Source organism: Lissotriton vulgaris, chromosome 3_1, assembly GCF_964263255.1.
Source record: "Lissotriton vulgaris chromosome 3_1, aLisVul1.2, whole genome shotgun sequence".
NCBI classification, from domain to species: Eukaryota; Metazoa; Chordata; class Amphibia; order Caudata; family Salamandridae; genus Lissotriton; species Lissotriton vulgaris.
This window is the reverse complement of record NC_141689.1, coordinates 1,353,022,039-1,353,040,479: the sequence shown is the minus strand read 5'-3', so window position 1 is coordinate 1,353,040,479 and position 18,441 is coordinate 1,353,022,039. Positions and strand designations below refer to the sequence as shown.

Here is an 18,441-nt window from a genome sequence, read left to right as displayed (position 1 = left end):
ATCAATAATTTAGAGAAGGATCTGTTATCTATCCATGCGGATTTACCACAGGTGGACAGGTGGGGCCTGCCGGTACTATTGTATGCTGATGACGCAGTTCTTATGCCCGGACCGCTAGGGGGTTGCAATCACTACTTAATTCCTTTGTGGTGCAGATAAACCAGAGGCCAACAAATTCCTTTAATTTCAAGGTAGGGACTATCTCTGTTTCTAAGACCAATGCCTTCTCCTATTTAGGAGTTATGTTGGATGCCAAGTTAAACTGGAGCTATTTTTAAAAAAGCAAACAGGGGGCTCTCCTATGTGCCAACGCAGCCATCTTTAATTTTTCCACCCATTTGGGCAATAAACCTATAGGCGCCCTTTTGCAGATTTATAAATCTAGGTGTATCTTTCAGGCAGTATATGGCAGTGAGATCTTGGGCTATGCCCTGCACAGGGAGCTTCAATTATTATGTGGCCCGCAGGGTACCTCTACTTATACTGTTCCTAGCGAATTGGGTGTGCTCTATTTGACAGACTCGTTGCCTCTCCGCCTGTTATATTATTGAATCAAAATCTGGTCTAGCACAGGGCTACCCTTTAAGATATATTAAGGGACTGCCTAGGCCTCGACGGTGCTCATCGTATTCCTTGATTTAACTATATACAGGAAGGATTAAGGAAACTAGGCAGACCAGACCGTTTCTGCACTCTTGATAATGGCTGTAGGAAAGACCTACCTTGGGTAAAGGAGTCCTTCTTTAGACAGAGGATGCTGGACAGGAAAGAATGTGAGCTAAGGCAGCCAAGTGTACGTAGACATAACCTTTTGAAAACAGCCTTACTACAGAACCATGGGCTAGATGTAGCTAGGCTTTTACCGGCCAGTAACGGCCGAATTTGGCCGTTACCGACCGGTCATAGCCTTTTCCTATGTAGGAGGCTTTTTTACTGATTCAGTAAGTAACGAATCGGTATTTACCGAATCATCATTTACCGAATCGGTAAATCAGATGTAGGAAGCAATGTAAACATTGCTTATGGGCTTTACGGATTCGTTATTTACCACCCACTATTAGTTGTTGGTAAATAACAAATTCCTATGTAAATGCAAATATGTGCATTTACACCTGTGCCATGTGACAGACATACATGCCTTAGGGCATGTATGTGTGCCACATGTGCACACAAGCACTAATCAGGGGTGCAGTAGGGTGTCAAAGTGACATCCTGCCACCCTTGACTTTTTTCCAATTTTACCGAATCGGTAATTACCGATTCGGTAATTGACATTCCTTCCTATGGGCCTCCAGGCCCATAGGAATGAATGGCAATTACCGAATCGGTAAACACCGATTCGGTAATTACCGAATCTTAACGATTCGGTAATTTTTACCGAATATTTACCTACATAGGATTTACCGATTCTAAAATACTGAATCGGTAAAATTCGGTATTTTAGAATCGGTAAAAACCTATTTACCTACATCTAGCCCCCTATCTCTTAGGGATTCCCAGTTCACATGACCGCTTCTTTTATTAACTAGATTGGACTTTTTTATCTTCTCCTTGCACATCCCAGAGGGAGTAAGAAAGGTGAGATGTGACATGCTTCATTTTTTACTATTTTGCAGTAAATACCAGGTGCCCAGGAAGTCCTTTGTATTCCCTATTTTACAACAAGCCAATTTTAATCAAGTACAACATGCTTTTACTTTTTTATTAATGCTTTCAGTGAGAACAGTATGGTATGTTTGTTAAAAGCTGCAATAAGGCTGAGAGTGACCTGCGACTAACTTGAGGGGTACGGAAAAAATGGGTTCTGGAGCGATTTGTATTCTTTTAAAAACCTTTTACCTTATTTAAATTGTAGTATTTATGTGTGCTGTGATGTATTTCCGACTTTTATGGTTTTCTCTCGCAAAACCGAATAAAGTTCTCTTTGATTGATTGTTTGAATCAATAGCAACCTGTAAGTATTGCAAATTCAACCACAACTGCATTTCCCTGTGAAGTCCTGCATTAGGGAGTATATTTTACTTACCTATGCCAAGTCCTACTTGGTTGTAAAAATAAGACATAATTATACCTTTTTATATACTTGCCCAATTGGTTTAGATTCATTCTCTGAGTGTGTGACTTCAGTCTTGATTGAGTGAATACAATAAATGGTTAACACACTGCCTAGATAAGCCTAACTGCTTGCCCACACTTCCACAAAGAGAGTTGTTAGTACATGCCTAATTTAGACTCAGCTTTACCTCTGGGGACTCCCTTTACTCTGTGCACACTATACCTTACTTTGGTATAGTATATAGATAGCCAACTTCCTACAGCCAGCAGTTGGGTATCCCTGCCATACAGCTTTGGGTTACAAGGTTGCATTCACACAGCACTTTACACAGCACGCTGGAGAGCTTCCATTTGCATTTTAATTAGCACTCTAATTAGCAGCCAATATAGAAGCCCTCCATCTCATAGCTAATGAGAACAGCTCAGGTCCTATAAGAAAGGTATTGCATGTACAGCACTTTAAAAATCCCCACAGCAGTGGTTAAGTGGTTCACCTTTTCCTTTGGTTTCTGGCACAGCTCCACTTTGTATTATTCTATTGTATATTACTCAATTTATAAAAATTACTCCTTTTATCTTACTCAATTAGTAAAATTTGAAAAGTGCACCTTGGTTAACCCTCAGATTAGGCAACAATCTTTTTATGTATTTATCAAATCTCTATGCGCCTCGCCATTTTGCTGTGCGACCACTTTCCTTTAATTAAAATATATAATATAACCTAATTAAGCTGAACATGACGGATATAAGTCTCATAGTTGGGTATTGCATTGCTATTTAATGAATGTTCCATGTAGTTGGTATGCATTCTTACCTCTGCAATCAAATGGTGATTAATGTTCAGTTGCAGCATGTGGAACGCTAGTACTGTGATCATGTAATGAATGTGCATTACATTGAGGTAACTTTCCAGTGCAAAACAAGTTTTGTGCGGGAAAGTAATTTCAAAATCAAAATTTAAGGCTGGTACCAGTCACCTTTATTATACAAACCCAAAGTCTTAGTAAATATGCTCCTCTGTCTTTATCGATTTACAAAAGGGGGTGGTGATGAACAGAGTGTCTGAATTGAGCAGACCACTCTTACCCAGTCCAAAGATCAGGGCTTGATCCATCACCGTTATTTATCTCACTGCCCCATCCCAGCTCAGAACCTGGCTATATGCAAATCAGTCTGTCCCTGGCCCAGTGCATCATGGGAACAGGGCAGACTAAACTACAAAGCCAATTCTTTACCAGAAAGGAGACAAGCTACCGGGGACCGGTTTCTGGCATTTCAGCCTCTTCGGCCCGGCTTGCTTGAATCCTGATGGAGCAGTGAGAAAGGGACTCATGTCTGAGTATACCCTGCCACACCTATAGTGGCCAAAATCGATTTACAAAAGGGGGTGGTGATGAACAGAGTGTCTGAATTGCATACAGCCAGGTTCTGAAACTGGGATGGTGCAGTGAGCTAAAAAACGGTGTTGGATCTAGCCCTGATCTCTTGACTGGGTGAGAGCTTTCTGCTTAATTCAGAGACTCTGTCCCTCACCACCCCTTGTTGTAAATATTTTTGTCCACCCTAAGCGTGGAAGGGTATTCTCAGATGTGAGACCCTTGCTCATTGCACCATCAGGATTCAAGCAAACCGGGCCGAAGACGGCTGTAATGTCAGAAACCGGTCCCCGGGAGCTTGTTTCCTTCCCAGTGTAAGAATTGGCTTTTGTAGTTTGGTTTGCCCTGTTCCCATCATGCACTGGGACAGGAACAGACTAATTTTGCATACAGCCAGGTTCTGAAACTGGGATGGTGCAGTGAGCTAAAAAACGGTGTTGGATCTAGCCCTGATCTCTTGACTGGGTGAGAGCTTTCTGCTTAATTCAGAGACTCTGTCCCTCACCACCCCTTGTTGTAAATATTTTTGTCCACCCTAAGCGTGGAAGGGTATTCTCAGATGTGAGACCCTTGCTCATTGCACCATCAGGATTCAAGCAAACCGGGCCGAAGACGGCTGTAATGCCAGAAACCGGTCCCCGGGAGCTTGTTTCCTTCCCAGTGTAAGAATTGGCTTTTGTAGTTTGGTTTGCCCTGTTCCCATCATGCACTGGGACAGGAACAGACTAATTTGCATACAGCCAGGTTCTGAAACTGGGATGGTGCAGTGAGCTAAAAAACGGTGTTGGATCTAGCCCTGATCTCTTGACTGGGTGAGAGCTTTCTGCTTAATTCAGAGACTCTGTCCCTCACCACCCCTTGTTGTAAATATTTTTGTCCACCCTAAGCGTGGAAGGGTATTCTCAGATGTGAGACCCTTGCTCATTGCACCATCAGGATTCAAGCAAACCGGGCCGAAGACGGCTGTAATGCCAGAAACCGGTCCCCGGGAGCTTGTTTCCTTCCCAGTGTAAGAATTGGCTTTTGTAGTTTGGTTTGCCCTGTTCCCATCATGCACTGGGACAGGAACAGACTAATTTGCATACAGCCAGGTTCTGAAACTGGGATGGTGCAGTGAGCTAAAAAACGGTGTTGGATCTAGCCCTGATCTCTTGACTGGGTGAGAGCTTTCTGCTTAATTCAGAGACTCTGTCCCTCACCACCCCTTGTTGTAAATATTTTTGTCCACCCTAAGCGTGGAAGGGTATTCTCAGATGTGAGACCCTTGCTCATTGCACCATCAGGATTCAAGCAAACCGGGCCGAAGACGGCTGTAATGCCAGAAACCGGTCCCCGGGAGCTTGTTTCCTTCCCAGTGTAAGAATTGGCTTTTGTAGTTTGGTTTGCCCTGTTCCCATCATGCACTGGGACAGGAACAGACTAATTTGCATACAGCCAGGTTCTGAAACTGGGATGGTGCAGTGAGCTAAAAAACGGTGTTGGATCTAGCCCTGATCTCTTGACTGGGTGAGAGCTTTCTGCTTAATTCAGAGACTCTGTCCCTCACCACCCCTTGTTGTAAATACCTCTGTCTTTATCGTCATCTCGCAAATATGCAAACATTTTTCATAGCACAATCAATCTCAGCTCAGCAAACTGAGCTCTCAATGTTCCTTCTAGCTACTCGTTTTCCTTTATCATAGTGTACGGTCATACAAAGAGAGCATGGGGTATTTTAAGGGCTCGGCGGGCAAATTACAAGCATCACACACAGGCAGAGTGACCAGGGTGAGAATCGATGCATTTCCTAAGAAGTGAAACGGCTGCAAATAGGCAAAGAAGGTGCAGAGTCACACATTAAATTGACCAGGAGGGGTCACTCAGGAAATGTGAAATGAGGGTTGGTGGGGCGTGGGGGAGCTCGAAAAAGGAATAGAGCTTGTCAAACTTAGAAATAGCCGAGTCGGATAGCATTACTGTGCAAGAGACTGCACTATTCACATGGGCAAACATTTGAAGGGGTGCAGAGGAGAGAACCAGGGATTATGCATCTATAATCACAACAATTAAAAAAATAAATGCTATAAGTAATTTCATTGAAAGAGCAGAATAAATTAATCCACTTCTCTGTCAACCAACCACGTGCTTGGGCACACGCACATACATGCGTAAGTACGTCATGGACATTGTCTGTGTTACTGCATGGTTACCATACCTCTTTTTCTTTAGAACTTTGTAGAAGTGCTGGAAGGCGCACAAAGGGAGATAACTGTTCCACAGAAGCAGGTCTTTGACTGGTCTCTGGTTCGCTGGGCTGAGGAAAGGATCCACTTTTTACCAGACGTTCCCTGTTCTTCTGGTATATGTACGCGGGTTGCTTACGATCCTGAAAAGCCTTCAGTACAGGCTTTAAAAAAAGAAAAAATATGATCAATATGCATTTATTATTAAAACTCTTCAGCAACAAAGAAGAAAACAAGTTACTTACCTGTAACTTTGGTTCTCCAGTATTGGAAACTTTCATAGATTCCCATGCTTGTATCATTCCTGTCGTCGGAATGGGAGTCCCCGGTATATATAAAATAGCAATAGAAACCATCACTAAAACAGAACAGGCCGATTCTTGTTTTGCAACCTACCCACCTCTTTTTGTAAAAGAGACAAATACAAATGAAAAACCAACCAGATTAGCCTCACCCCCTAGAACCCTCCTGAGAGAAGCTCAGAACCTCAGATTTTCGTAGCCGTTGTGTAACCAAACCACTGAAGATGGACGAGGATGAGCTTTCCCAGGGGAGGCGGGTGGGTCGCATGGGAATCTATGAAAGTTTCCAATACTGGAGAACCAAAGTTACAGGTAAGTAACTTGTTTTCTCACTTCAGTATTGGAACTTTCATAGATTGCCATGCTTGTATCAGAGTAGCTAGCAGTTATCAGAACATTTTTTGGAACCATTATCAATATCAAACTTGGAGCAGAGCCATAGTAAACAAAACATGAAGACATTTTCAATAGTCAAGAACCTATTTAGAAACTTCAGAAACATAAATACATAAGGTTAAAAAATGTGCAAGAGCTGAGAAAACAGTAACATGGAAGGAGGGATGAAAGGTAAAGCACACCACTACTGAAAGAGGTTCCTCAGGACTGCTTGGCCGACTGCTGTGTCACTCTGCGTAGCAAATTCCAGGCAGCAATGCTTTGTAAACACATGTGTACTGCTCCAGGTTGCTGCATGGCAGATCTCCCGGATAGGAACACCAGCAAAGAGGGCTGTAGAAGAAGATATCGCCCTCGTGGAATGGGCACGGACTCGATCCTCCAGGGGCTTGCCCCCTGCCTTGTGACAATACTGGATAGCATTGGTGATTCAACGAGCGATCCCCTGCTTGGAAAGGGGAAATCCCTTACGCGGATCACTTAAAGACACAAACATTTGAGAAGACTTTCTGAAGTCCTTCGTTCGCGGAAGATAGAATTTTAAGCACCTCTGAATGTCCAGAGAGTGAAGTGCTTTCTCTGCTGGAGTAGCCGGTTGAGGGAAAAAAGTCTTAAGAATTACCGGCTCATTCAAATGAAAGTCCGAAGGAACTTTAGGCATGAATTTTAGGATAGTACGTAGAACCACTGTCCCTTTTTTGAACTGTAGATAGGGTTCCTGAATGGTGAGAGCCTGAATTTCTCCAACACACCTTGCAGAAGTCAAAGCCAGAAGAAGAGCTACCTTCCAGGAGAGGAGTTTCAACTTTGCTTTGTGAAAGGTTCGAAAGGAGGTTTCATAAGCTGGGCGAGAACCAAGTTTAAATGCCAAATAGGTGGAGGAGGCTTGACTGGAAGGAAAAATCTGAAAAGGCCCTGTTTAACTTTCCTTGCTGACCAGAGGGAGGGGCCTGAAGATGTACGTCTGCCACAAGAAATTGCCACCAGATGCACTTTGATAGAAGAGTGAGCCAGTCCCACTTTTGCTAATGATAGAATGTATGGAAGAACTTCATGCGGCTCTGATTCAAAAGGATGGAGGCCATTGTGTTGGCACCAGATACAGAAACGCTTCCATTTCAATCTGTAAGTCTTATTCGTACTTGGGGGCTCTTGCCTGAGAAAGTACCTCTTTATACTCTGCTGAGAGATTCAGACCAAGAAATTCTCAGTGCTCAGGAGCCATGCCGAGAGCTGAAGAGAGTGAGGATCCGGATGCCAGACTTGGCCCGGGGACATCGTCAGAAGCGACAGAATCGGCTGCAAAGGCAGAGGAAGGTCCAGGGCGAGAAGATAAAGTTCTGTGAACCAAAACTGTCTGGGCCACGCAGGAGCTATCAGAATCATCCTGCACGGTTCTGCTTTGAGCTTCCTGAGAAGTCTGGGGATCAGAGCAATGGGGGAAAAGCGTAAACAAATGCGCCTGACCAGGCCATAGAAAACGCATTCTCCAACGATCCCGGCTGGTGAATCCTGCTTGCATAGAACCTTCATTTGTTGTTCTCCGGAGTGGCAAAGAAATCTATGGAAGATGTGCCCCATCTTTGAAAAACCTTCTGAAGAGTGAAGTTGTCCAGTTCCCACTCGTGGCTGACGGTATACACCTGTTACAACGCATTTCTTACAACGCAATACTGTTACAACGCTACTTTTACAACGCATACCATTACAACGCATTGCGCTGGGGGGCGCTCTAGGATAGGGAATAAGTATAATTTACTATCCAACACCTTCCCTAGGGTCCACGGGGACTGGAGTTAGAATAGTAAATTATACTTACCACTATCCAGCACCTCAAAGCGCTATGCGTTGTAATGGTATGCGTTGTAATGGTCGCGTTGTAACAGCAGGTAGTTGTAATGGTATGCGTTGTAACATGGTACATCCGTGGCTGACAGACTTCAGTCTGCTGAGAGAGTCTGCTGCTTTGTTGAGGACACCTGGAAGATGTTCCGCTTGGAGTGATATCCCTTGCTGAATTGCCCACTCCCAGATCGACTGGGCTTCTTGTGACAACAGTCGAGATCTGGTGCCTCCTTCTTTGTTTATATAGTGCATAGCCGTCGTGTTGCCTGTACGTATCAGAACTGTTGACTGTTGTATACGTGAAAGAAAGGTTTGCAAGGCGAGGCGAATTCCTCTGAGCTCCAGCAGACGATAAGCAACAGGCGATGCTGAGGCTGCCACCGGCTGCTTACATGAAGATCTTGTAACACTGCTCCTCCGCCTTCGAGAGAGGCTTCCGTAGTTACTATGTGTGGTGCCGGGGTTAGCCTGAAAGACAGACCTTGATAAATGTTTTCTTTGGTCATCCACCATGACGCCGCCTCTTTTATGGCCTCGGTAACGGAGATCTTGTCGTCGAAGGATCAGTTGACCTGGCGCCACTCTTCTTGGAGTGGATACATTCTTAATCTGCAGTGAGGAATCAGGGGTATACATGACGAGATGGAACCCAGCAGGGACTTGTAGAGGCGAACAGAAAGTGACCTTTTTCTTAACAATCGGGAAGCCATGGACATTACTTTCTCTTGTCTCTCCAAGGTCGGGAACGCCTTGTTTACGGATGTGTTTAGAATGGCTCCTAGAAATCTGGCTGTCCTTGACGGACGAAGAGAAGACGTCTGTTTGTTGATTTGTAAGCCGAGATTAGCAAACAGGCGTGTACACGTTATAACTGCTTCCTCTGCTGCCTGTTTGGTAAGAGCTTTTAGCAACCAGTCATCCAGGTAAGGGAAGACCTGAAGCTTTTGTTTCCGCAGAAAGACTGCTACCGGAGCTAATATCTTTGTGAAGATCCGTGGAGCAGATCGTAGTCCAAAGGGAAAAACCCTGAATTGAAAATGGCTCCTGGCTACTGTGAAGCGAAGAAACCCCCTGTGAGCTGGGTGAATGGGTACGTGAAAATAAGCGTCCTGTGGATCCAGAATGACCATGAAATCCCCTGAGTTGAGAAGACGAAGGATGTCTTGTAGAGAAACCATCCAAAAGGATTGTTTGATGAGATAGGTGTTGAGCTCCGCAGATCTAGTATAGGGCGTCACTTTTCTAACATCTTCCGAATCAGGAATACCCAGGAGTAAATCCCCTTTCCCCTATGAGAGATAGGGACCGGTTCTATAGCTCCTTTGAGGAGCATTTGATGGACTTTAACCATAGTAGATGGAGATGTTTTGATACCGTGGCGCAAGGGGGCTTGGATGGTGGTGGTGGACAAACTCCAGGGTATGGCCTTTTTGAATGATGTTCAATACCCAACGGTCTGATGTTATCCGCTGCCAGTTGTGGAGGTAAAATGAAACTCTGCCTCCCACTGATGACACAGGAGGAGAGAGGGCAGTAGTCAGAGCCAGCAAGCGGCTATTGGCGCTTAGAGTTGTCTCTGCCCTGGTGACCTTGTCTTCCTCTTTTGTTCGAGCGAGAGAAAGAAGAAGAAGATTGATTCTGCCAATGGTTATAATTCGGCTTGTAGGACTGTGACTGGGAACCATACGAGGAGTTCCGTTGTTGTATGTAACCTCCCCTATGTAAAGAGTTACCTCTTCCCCTCGCTCCTCGGAATGGGAACTTGCAGTACTGCAGAGTCCGTAAGAATTTTGCTGTTTCTGTATCCTACTTAATGTCTTGGAGCGAGTCATCTATATGTTTCCCAAACAGCGCCTCCCCATCAAAGGGCAAATCTAAAATCTTATTCTGGACTTCTGGGTGGAACCAAGTGGCCCGCAACCAGCCCTGTCGGCGGAGGACAGCCGCTCCAGCCAAGGACCGAAAAGCAGTTGTTGCAATATCTATTGCACAATCAATGATCTCTGCTGATGTTATCTTGCCCTTCTGGAGAATTATTTTTGCTTCTTTCTTTCCTTCCTCTGGCAACTGATCGAGATACGGGGACAAGTCGCACCACATTTGGGGATCATAACATCCAAGTATAGCCAAAGAATTATCTGCTCTGACCAGCAGGCTGGACATAGATAAAAATCTCTTGCCTACATTATCCAGACGTCTGCCCTCTTTATCTGGAGAAGTGGTAAGGGGAACTGGAGGATTTCTAGATTTTCTTTGAGCGGCCTGCGAGAGTCCGGTTTTGGCTGACTGGTCAAACAGGCTGGACTACCCTCCGGAGCCTTACATTTTTTCTCCAGACAATGTAAAACTGGAATGACAGTGGATGGATTCTGCATTGCCTTTAAGCCTTCCTCCCAAACATGGTCCACGATCGGAATTGATCGGACCGACCTCTTATAATGTTCCTTAAAATCATAAAGGAAGCACTCAGATTCCACCTTAGTCATGGGTAGGTCAACCCTCTTGGCTGCCCTCTCTATTAGATTATGGAGAGACCCTATTTCCACAGGGGGGGGAATCAACAGGTGCCGGAGCAGGAGAAGCTGGATCTGGGATAACATAGTCATCCCACTCCACATCTGGATCCTGGATTGTGACATTGCCTTGGTCGTCGTCAGAGGTGTCATCCTGGACGGGAGGCGCAACTGGAGGAATATCCTGCGCTTCCAGCAATGGCTGCAGTGGTGGTATTTGTAGGGCCTCTGGACGAGCAGGAGGAACAGAAGTAACTTGCACAGGAACAGGAGGCTCTGTTGCAAATTGTTTCCTGTAATCCAAGAGCATAGCTTGTAAGTCCGTTAGTAAGGAGGAGGGCATTTGGACCATCTACTGATGATAGTTTTGTTGATATTGAGCGGGAGGACCATACTGTTCAAAATCCTCTTACTCCCCTTCGGAATCTGTGTCCTGGCATTTGACATGCAGCTGAGAAGGGCTGTCAGTGTAGCAAAAAGGACCTTCCTCCTCGTCTGATTCCTCTTCTTCAAGGAGACGTGCACGAAGTAAAGGAGTCACTCTCCTTGGCGAAGTCATCTCTGGTGTGATTTGATACATTTTGAGCCAAATCTAAATTGTTTCTACTGTCAACGGGACTGTTGACGACAAAGAAAGAACCGTCGACGAATAAATCACCTTCGTTGACGCAGCTGTCGTCGACGCAGTCATCGTCGATGTCATAGTCATCGACGTCCTCGTCGTCGTCGACATTTTTGGCATTGTGACACTCGTCGTTTACATCCTCGACAACGTCCTCATCATCGACACCATCATCGACGATACCAATAGCACCGGCGGTGAACTCGTCGACACAGAGCCCTGTGTCAGTACCGGTGACAGAAGATGAAGAAGACTGTACCTTAGGCTTTTTCGTCGACGGAATTGATAACGCCGTCATCGATGAGTGGATCTTTTTTTGCTGATTTTACCTCAGAAGGCAATGATGAAGGCGTTTTGAAGGTCTTAGAAGCCTCAGGAGAAGACGTTGGAGGAACAGAACTGGACTTCCTCTCGAGTCTTACTTCTTTTGAAAGTCCGTCCCTCTCCTTTACACCTCGGTGAGGAGATATGACAGGACTAAGCCCTTCAGACCTATTGGAGGTCTTTTTCAAGGCTTTACCAGGGTGTTTCTCAGAAGGTGAAGGAGAAGCTCTACCCCTTCTTACAGACCTTCTGGAAGAGTACGCAGACGATGTCTCATCGCTGTCACTGGACACTGGCTCCTTTCTAGACTTTAGCTTCTGCAGCCAGGTCAGAAGACGCCCCTCAAGTTCACGCAAAGTCTTGGTAGAAAAGGTGCGGCATATTTTACAGTCTGCAGCCTTGTGGTCTGGGTACAGACAATAAATACATTCCTTCTGCTGGTCTTCAATATATGATTCAGGTAAGGGGGTGGTGATGGACAGAGTATCTGGATTAAGCAGAGCACTCCAACCCAGTCAACAGATCCGGGCTTGATCCATCACAGTTTTTTAGCTCACTGCACCATCCCAGCTCAGAACCTGGCTACATGCAAATTAGTCTGTCCCTGGCCCAGTGCATCATGGGAACAGGGCAGACCAAACTACCAAGCCAATTCTTATACTGGAAAGGAAACAAGCTTCCGGGGACCGGTTTCTGGCATTACAGCCGTCTTCGGCACGGCTTGCTTGAATCCTGATGGTGCAGTGAGCAAGGGACTCATGTCTGAGTATACCCTTCCACGCTTATGGTGGACAAAACGATTCAGGTAAGGGGGTGGTGATGGACAGAGTATCTGAATTAAGCAGAGCACTCCTACCCAGTCAACAGATCCAGGCTTGATCCATCACAGTTTTTTAGCTCACTGCACCATCCCAGCTCAGAACCTGGCTACATGCAAATTAGTCTGTCCCTGGCCCAGTGCATCATGGGAACAGGGCAGACCAAACTACCAAGCCAATTCTTATACTGGAAAGGAAACAAGCTTCCGGGGACCGGTTTCTGGCATTACAGCCGTCTAGCATGTAGCCAGGTTCTGAGCTGGGATGGTGCAGTGAGCTAAAAAACGGTGATGGATCAAGCCCTGATCTGTTGACTGGGTATGAGTGTTCTGTTTAATTCAGATACTCTGTCCATCAACACCCCCTTTTCTGAATCGGTCTTCAATATATAACCTATTTTTAGCACAGGTGGCACATTCTTTAAAGAGGGCCTTCTTCTCTTTATCTGACATCCTGAAGAAATTGTTGAAGAAAAAACTGCTGAAAATGATGTAGAATCCAAGTTCGAGGAAAAAAACTGAGCAGAGCTCAGTGGAGACTCCCTTGCAAAACAGGCGGTAGAAAATCTGAGGTTCTGAGTTTCTCTCAGGAGAGTTCTAGGGAGTGAGGCTAATCGGATTGGTGTTTTATTTTTTCTGGTCTCTTTTACAAAAAGAGAGGGAAGGTTGAAAAACAAGAATGGGCCTAGGCCTAGGTTCTGTTTTAGTGATGGTTTCTATTGCTATTTTATGTATACCGGGGACTCACATTTCGACGACGGGGAATGATACAAGCTTGGGAATCTATGAATGTTTCAATACTGGAGTAACTTCAGAAAACTTAAATTAATAGTAATAAACGTAATGGGCACTTGAGTAACGAACGTCTGTGTTTTTTCACAATTATAACTGCTTTTGGATTTAGGACCTGATTACACTCTTGGCAGATGGGGTACTCTGTCCCAAACATAATAGATATTCCATCCGTCGTATTACAAGTTCCTTAGGATAAAATGGAATTGTAATTTTGCAGACAGGATATCCATCAGATTGACAGAATACCCTGTCCCCCTAGATCGTAATCTGGCCCCTAGTTGGTTTTTCTTGAGAGATTTCCAAGCCCTGCCATTCATGCACAGGTGAGTCTTTCAGATGAACTTAAATTACACATGTGAAAAATGTGAGGTTTTAATTCGTCATACCTGTATGCAGATGGGAACAAACAGTCCCACAAAAACAAAAAAAGATTCTGACTTGCAGATGGGATGTATCCACTAACGAAAATACACCAGCACCTGGCGTTACAAAATAATATTGTATGATGCTGTCTTCGCTGAACATAACAAATGTGGAATTGTGTGAATTTCGACACAAAATGCGGAAATTATGTATATATATATATATATATATATATATATATATATATATATATATATATAAATATATATATATATACCTAACATGTGTAATGCTTCTGTGCATGCCCTGCAATACAAACAGCGCATTCTGACTAACTTTAAAACACTTGCATCCTAATACACTTGGTTGAAAAGCAAATGAGGTGGAACATGAACCATAAAACAAGATGTCCTAGGATCGACATTGTCTATGATTGATAACTGACAGAATATTGATAAGGAAAATATCATGTGGACAAAATATTGTGTCAAAAATATCAAGGACCAAAATATCAAGAAGGTAAGTGCAAATGGGTAAGCATAGGTTTACTATTCTTAAATCCACATCTACGCACCTTGCAGATATAGACATTGGTATGATACGTATATGCAGAATTAAATATAGTAAAACGTTTCTTACCTATAGAAACACCTTCACAGTATTTTTTCCGAAATATACTTGACACAATATTTTGGCAACACAATATAATTTTTTCCAATATTTTGTCTAAACATCAAAATCATGGAACTCTCTCCTGCTAAAAACAAGAAACAACCAAGACCACTTGAAATTCATAAAGACAGTAATCTTGCTATGGTCCAACATATGGCGAAGAACAATACCTACCAAGAGACAAAATCTTTCCCCACTGCAAGGAGGATATGGATGACAAAGGTCTCAGGGTTATACCTAGCAAAGGACTGGAACAAAATCCATCCAAAAGAAACGTAGGAACAACCACATGTGCAACTGGGTTGCATCCTCCTTCACCACACTCCAGACCTAGATGCAACTACACAATCGAAGTAACTTGCTAAGAGCTGCCATTGCTCCTGGCGCACAACATTAAAATACTTCCCAAACAGGCCACAATCGCAAACCACACCCTTCCAATCAGGCACAATAATAAGTGTAAGTTTAAAAAGTTCCCCTTCACTCATTAGGTGCCGAAGGGCAGCGACAAATAACACAATAAGACTACAACTCTGGTTATCAATCACGACATCAACACACATAACATGTCAGCAAACAATCAAAACTCTCCAATTTCGGAACCAAGCACTGCCTGCAGAGTTGCATGCTACCTATCCACCAAAGAACTTTTGCACCTCATCAGCGGTATGAAGGGTTATATAAATGTAACCAGAATAGGCAATAATACAGGGAGACTGCTAATCCCAAGTATTTTTCAATCATATTCACAAACTCCACCAGGGATTTTGTACTTCCCATTTGCAGGAGTCACCCTTTTCCCTCCATTTGCAGGGAAATCGAGACTGTCGCTGTAAAGAAACCAAAGATCTTTCACCTGAATTGATAGACATTGATTCCATTGATTGTCATAAAACTGACTCCAGATAAATTTCCAATTCTTGTGTATTGAGTGTGTAGGAGCATGGAGCACACTTTTTCTGTCTTGAAGTTCATTCTATCAAGGGACTCATTGGATCAACAGCACTTAGCAGATAATAAGCAGCATACTATAGACCTGCTTCTGGCCACATTGTAGGAAGCTGGCTCTGTAAATACTATACCAAAAAGAGGTATAGTGTGCAGAGTCCAGTGAGTCCCCAAAGGTATGGCAGAGGTTAAAGCAGATAATACCTTACTCTCAATTTAGTGGTAGCTGGGCTATGCAGTTAGGCTTAGCCAGGGCACAAATCCTAAAAAAAGAAGTGGGGGGCTAACCTAGTTAATCAGTATGCAAGTGGCATCGTAGCAGGTGGCATCACAGCGCGCGGCCTCGCAGCATGTGACGTCACGGCGCGTGACATCACAGCACATGACATCACAGGAACTGGCATCACAGGAACTGGCATCACAAGTAGTGATATCAGATCTTAAGCCCTCACATATATGTTTAGCAGGTGTATCATCAGTACATTTGAGCACATTTCGAGTATACTTGCAAACCCTCCAGATTTAGGCAGAAGATTCACACTTTTGTACGCTACCCATAAAACAATGTTACCTTTTATCAGCGTTAAGCTTTCAATAGCCATAGTGCTTTAAAAGAAATAGTGATATTTAGATTATTACAACGCCTCCTCAAGGGTAGTAAGCGTATATAAATGCTATTTATTTTGTGCAAATACTGGGAAAGATCAACACATCTGATGTTCTAACAGGGCATGCATATCTCCTAAACAGTGCCTGAACAAAGTGAAAAGTTGCCTTTCTGAAGTATGTGTGAAGTGCTAACAAGGTGGGGCGGCGGAGCTCCGTAACGCCGTCTTACAATCCTGCCATTATCCGTCAGCATTACACAGCTTTTGCTCTTCCTGGCCTGGATTTAGGCGTCAGAATACGCCCGTGAGGTGTGGGGCGAACGCAGGCCCTTCTACGGCCAGCCTTCATGGAGATACGAGTGTTGTGGGCTGACCGTGCAGTAGGCCTGAAATCCCAGAGCTTGCGTGGAGTTGTGGGCAGGGCCGTGTCTGCTGGTATGCCGCGGGCACGCCTGGGATCCTTCCGGTGCTGGGAGAGACCCGGAAGACCTGCAGAGAATTTTCCCCAAAGCGCGCTGCGAAACTTGGAGCGGCGCGGGTGAGACCGTAGCTGCTGAGTGCTGGTGCAGCAGAGAGGTAACAGCAGCGTTTAGAGCAGAGCTGAACGATTGCATAAAGGCTCCCGGTCGCGCGGTATTGAGTGCGAGAGACAGCAGCTTGGCGATCTCCTCCTGGAGCTGGACCGCGTTTGGCCGCAGCCCCAAATGGAGAGGCATTGGGCGTGATGCCCCGGGCGAGGCCCCATGCATCGGGAGTCTGCCATTTTGTGACTCAGCGCTTGGAATGAGGAGCGCCTGGCCGGGAGTCGAGGCACAGAGAGTGGACGCAGGGTGTTTGAGATCTGCGCATGGAACACTAATGACAGTAAGCAACTCCCTGCAGTGTGTTGGTGGATACTTAAATTGAAGTGTGACAATCGGTGTCATTGGAGGCTTGGGAGTGATGCGCAACTGTAGCAGGCAGGTGGACCTTTGGGCGGTGAGGAAATGGGGCCCACTCTCGACACAGGGCTGCGGTGCTGAGGTCAGATGCGAGAAGAGTGCAGTATTTGGGCAGATTTTTGGGAGAATTGCTGAGTAAGACACCGGCGGTGATTTACTGAAGAAGATAAAGACCTGAATGGTAACGCGCTATACTGCTGGAGCGAAAACCTCGGAATGGGGACAGCAGCTTGGGGCGCCACTCACGCGCATTCGGCCCGGAGGTCGGGGAGGCTGGGTCTGGCGTTAAGAGCAGACCCCTTTGGACGGACCTACTGAGTTGCTTTCTTTTGGTGGACAATAGCATAGCTGGCTGGTGTGCTGGAGGCTGGGAGAACCTGACGTGCACCAAGTGCGCTCTCATCATTCGGAGACAGGGGCACTGGTGCGGTAGAATTGCGGGACCTCAAGTGGTGGTCCCAACTAGAGGCAATTATGGATAGAGTGGACTGAGCACAACCCAAACTCTCCTTCGAACAGAAACGTTCAAAATCCCACGATGCCACTACAGATGAGGCCTCCAGATCTCACTCCCCTACAGCCGAAGATACTAGTCCAGATATTCGCTGTATGCTCCTGTCCATGGAAAAGAGCTTGCAGAGTGGCATCATCTCCTTAGGCACGAAGATGGTCGCTCTCTCATACCGGATGGACAGAATGGTGGAACATCTGGATAAACAAGCGGAGCGCCTGGACATGTCCGAACGGAGGATTACGGAAGTGGAGAAGGCACACACTACGCTGGACACGGATCGCAAGCAGCTTGGTAGGGTCCTCCGCGCACTACAAGATAAAACAGAGGACTTAGAAGCATGTTCACGTTGCTGTATTCTGATTTGTCTGTTTTAATATGGATCTGACTCCGCTCCTACGGGCAGCAGAGGATACCTGGCAGAGTTGTGTGGGAGTATGAATTGACCGATCCTAGGCACGAGCTCACACAGTGAATACCCCAGGAGGCATGGATGCATCAGTGAAGGTTTCTTGGGACACCTGGCCCAGGCCTGGGAAGCTGTAATGCTTTATGTTTTGGTATGCTAGCCTTGGTAGCTAGGGATTACTCGGTCAGAGATGCTGTATCTCTATACTAGACGGCATACGTGGGATGGGGCAATTGAATGCTTGTATTGTTTTTTTAGAAACCAAGCGACCTCTGCCCACAAGTGACCCACACTAGAGTTGTACTTTTTGACTTGGGTGGGGGGGGGGGTAGAGGGGGGCTGAGTGGTGTGTTTTTTTGGGATTCTGCGCAACGGAGTTTGGGATGGTCTGCTGTGGGTGGGGGTGGATGTTGTGAAGTTGTTATGGTTGTTGATGTTCTTAAATTGGTCATTTCATGGTGTACACATTGCAGGCACACTGCATAGGTCAGATTGCATTATAAGATTAGAACCACAAAATGATGACACCTTGTGGGGTTAATGCACCGAAGGCGATAGACTCCCTCCATGCATTGACGTGGAACGTTCGAGGGCTAAACAATTACAGCAAATTGTGCAAGGTACTGAGCTATTTAAACAGACAGAACGTTGATGTAGCCCTACTCCAAGAGACAAATATGCCACTAAATAGCTCTATGTTACACAGTAGGGGCCTGCTGGGA

General features: G+C 45.3%; 1 protein-coding gene across 1 annotated transcript in view; it reads right to left on the bottom strand.

Moving 5' to 3' along the window:
* The window catches only part of DNAH6 (dynein axonemal heavy chain 6), a 2,460,712-nt gene that overhangs the window by 2,346,756 nt on the left and 95,515 nt on the right, over positions 1–18,441 (bottom strand). Inside the window, exon 3 of the mRNA XM_086961829.1 lies at positions 5,626–5,817. Within this exon, the coding sequence (XP_086817955.1) occupies positions 5,626–5,817 (192 nt within the window). The remainder of the gene's footprint in view (positions 1–5,625; positions 5,818–18,441) is intronic.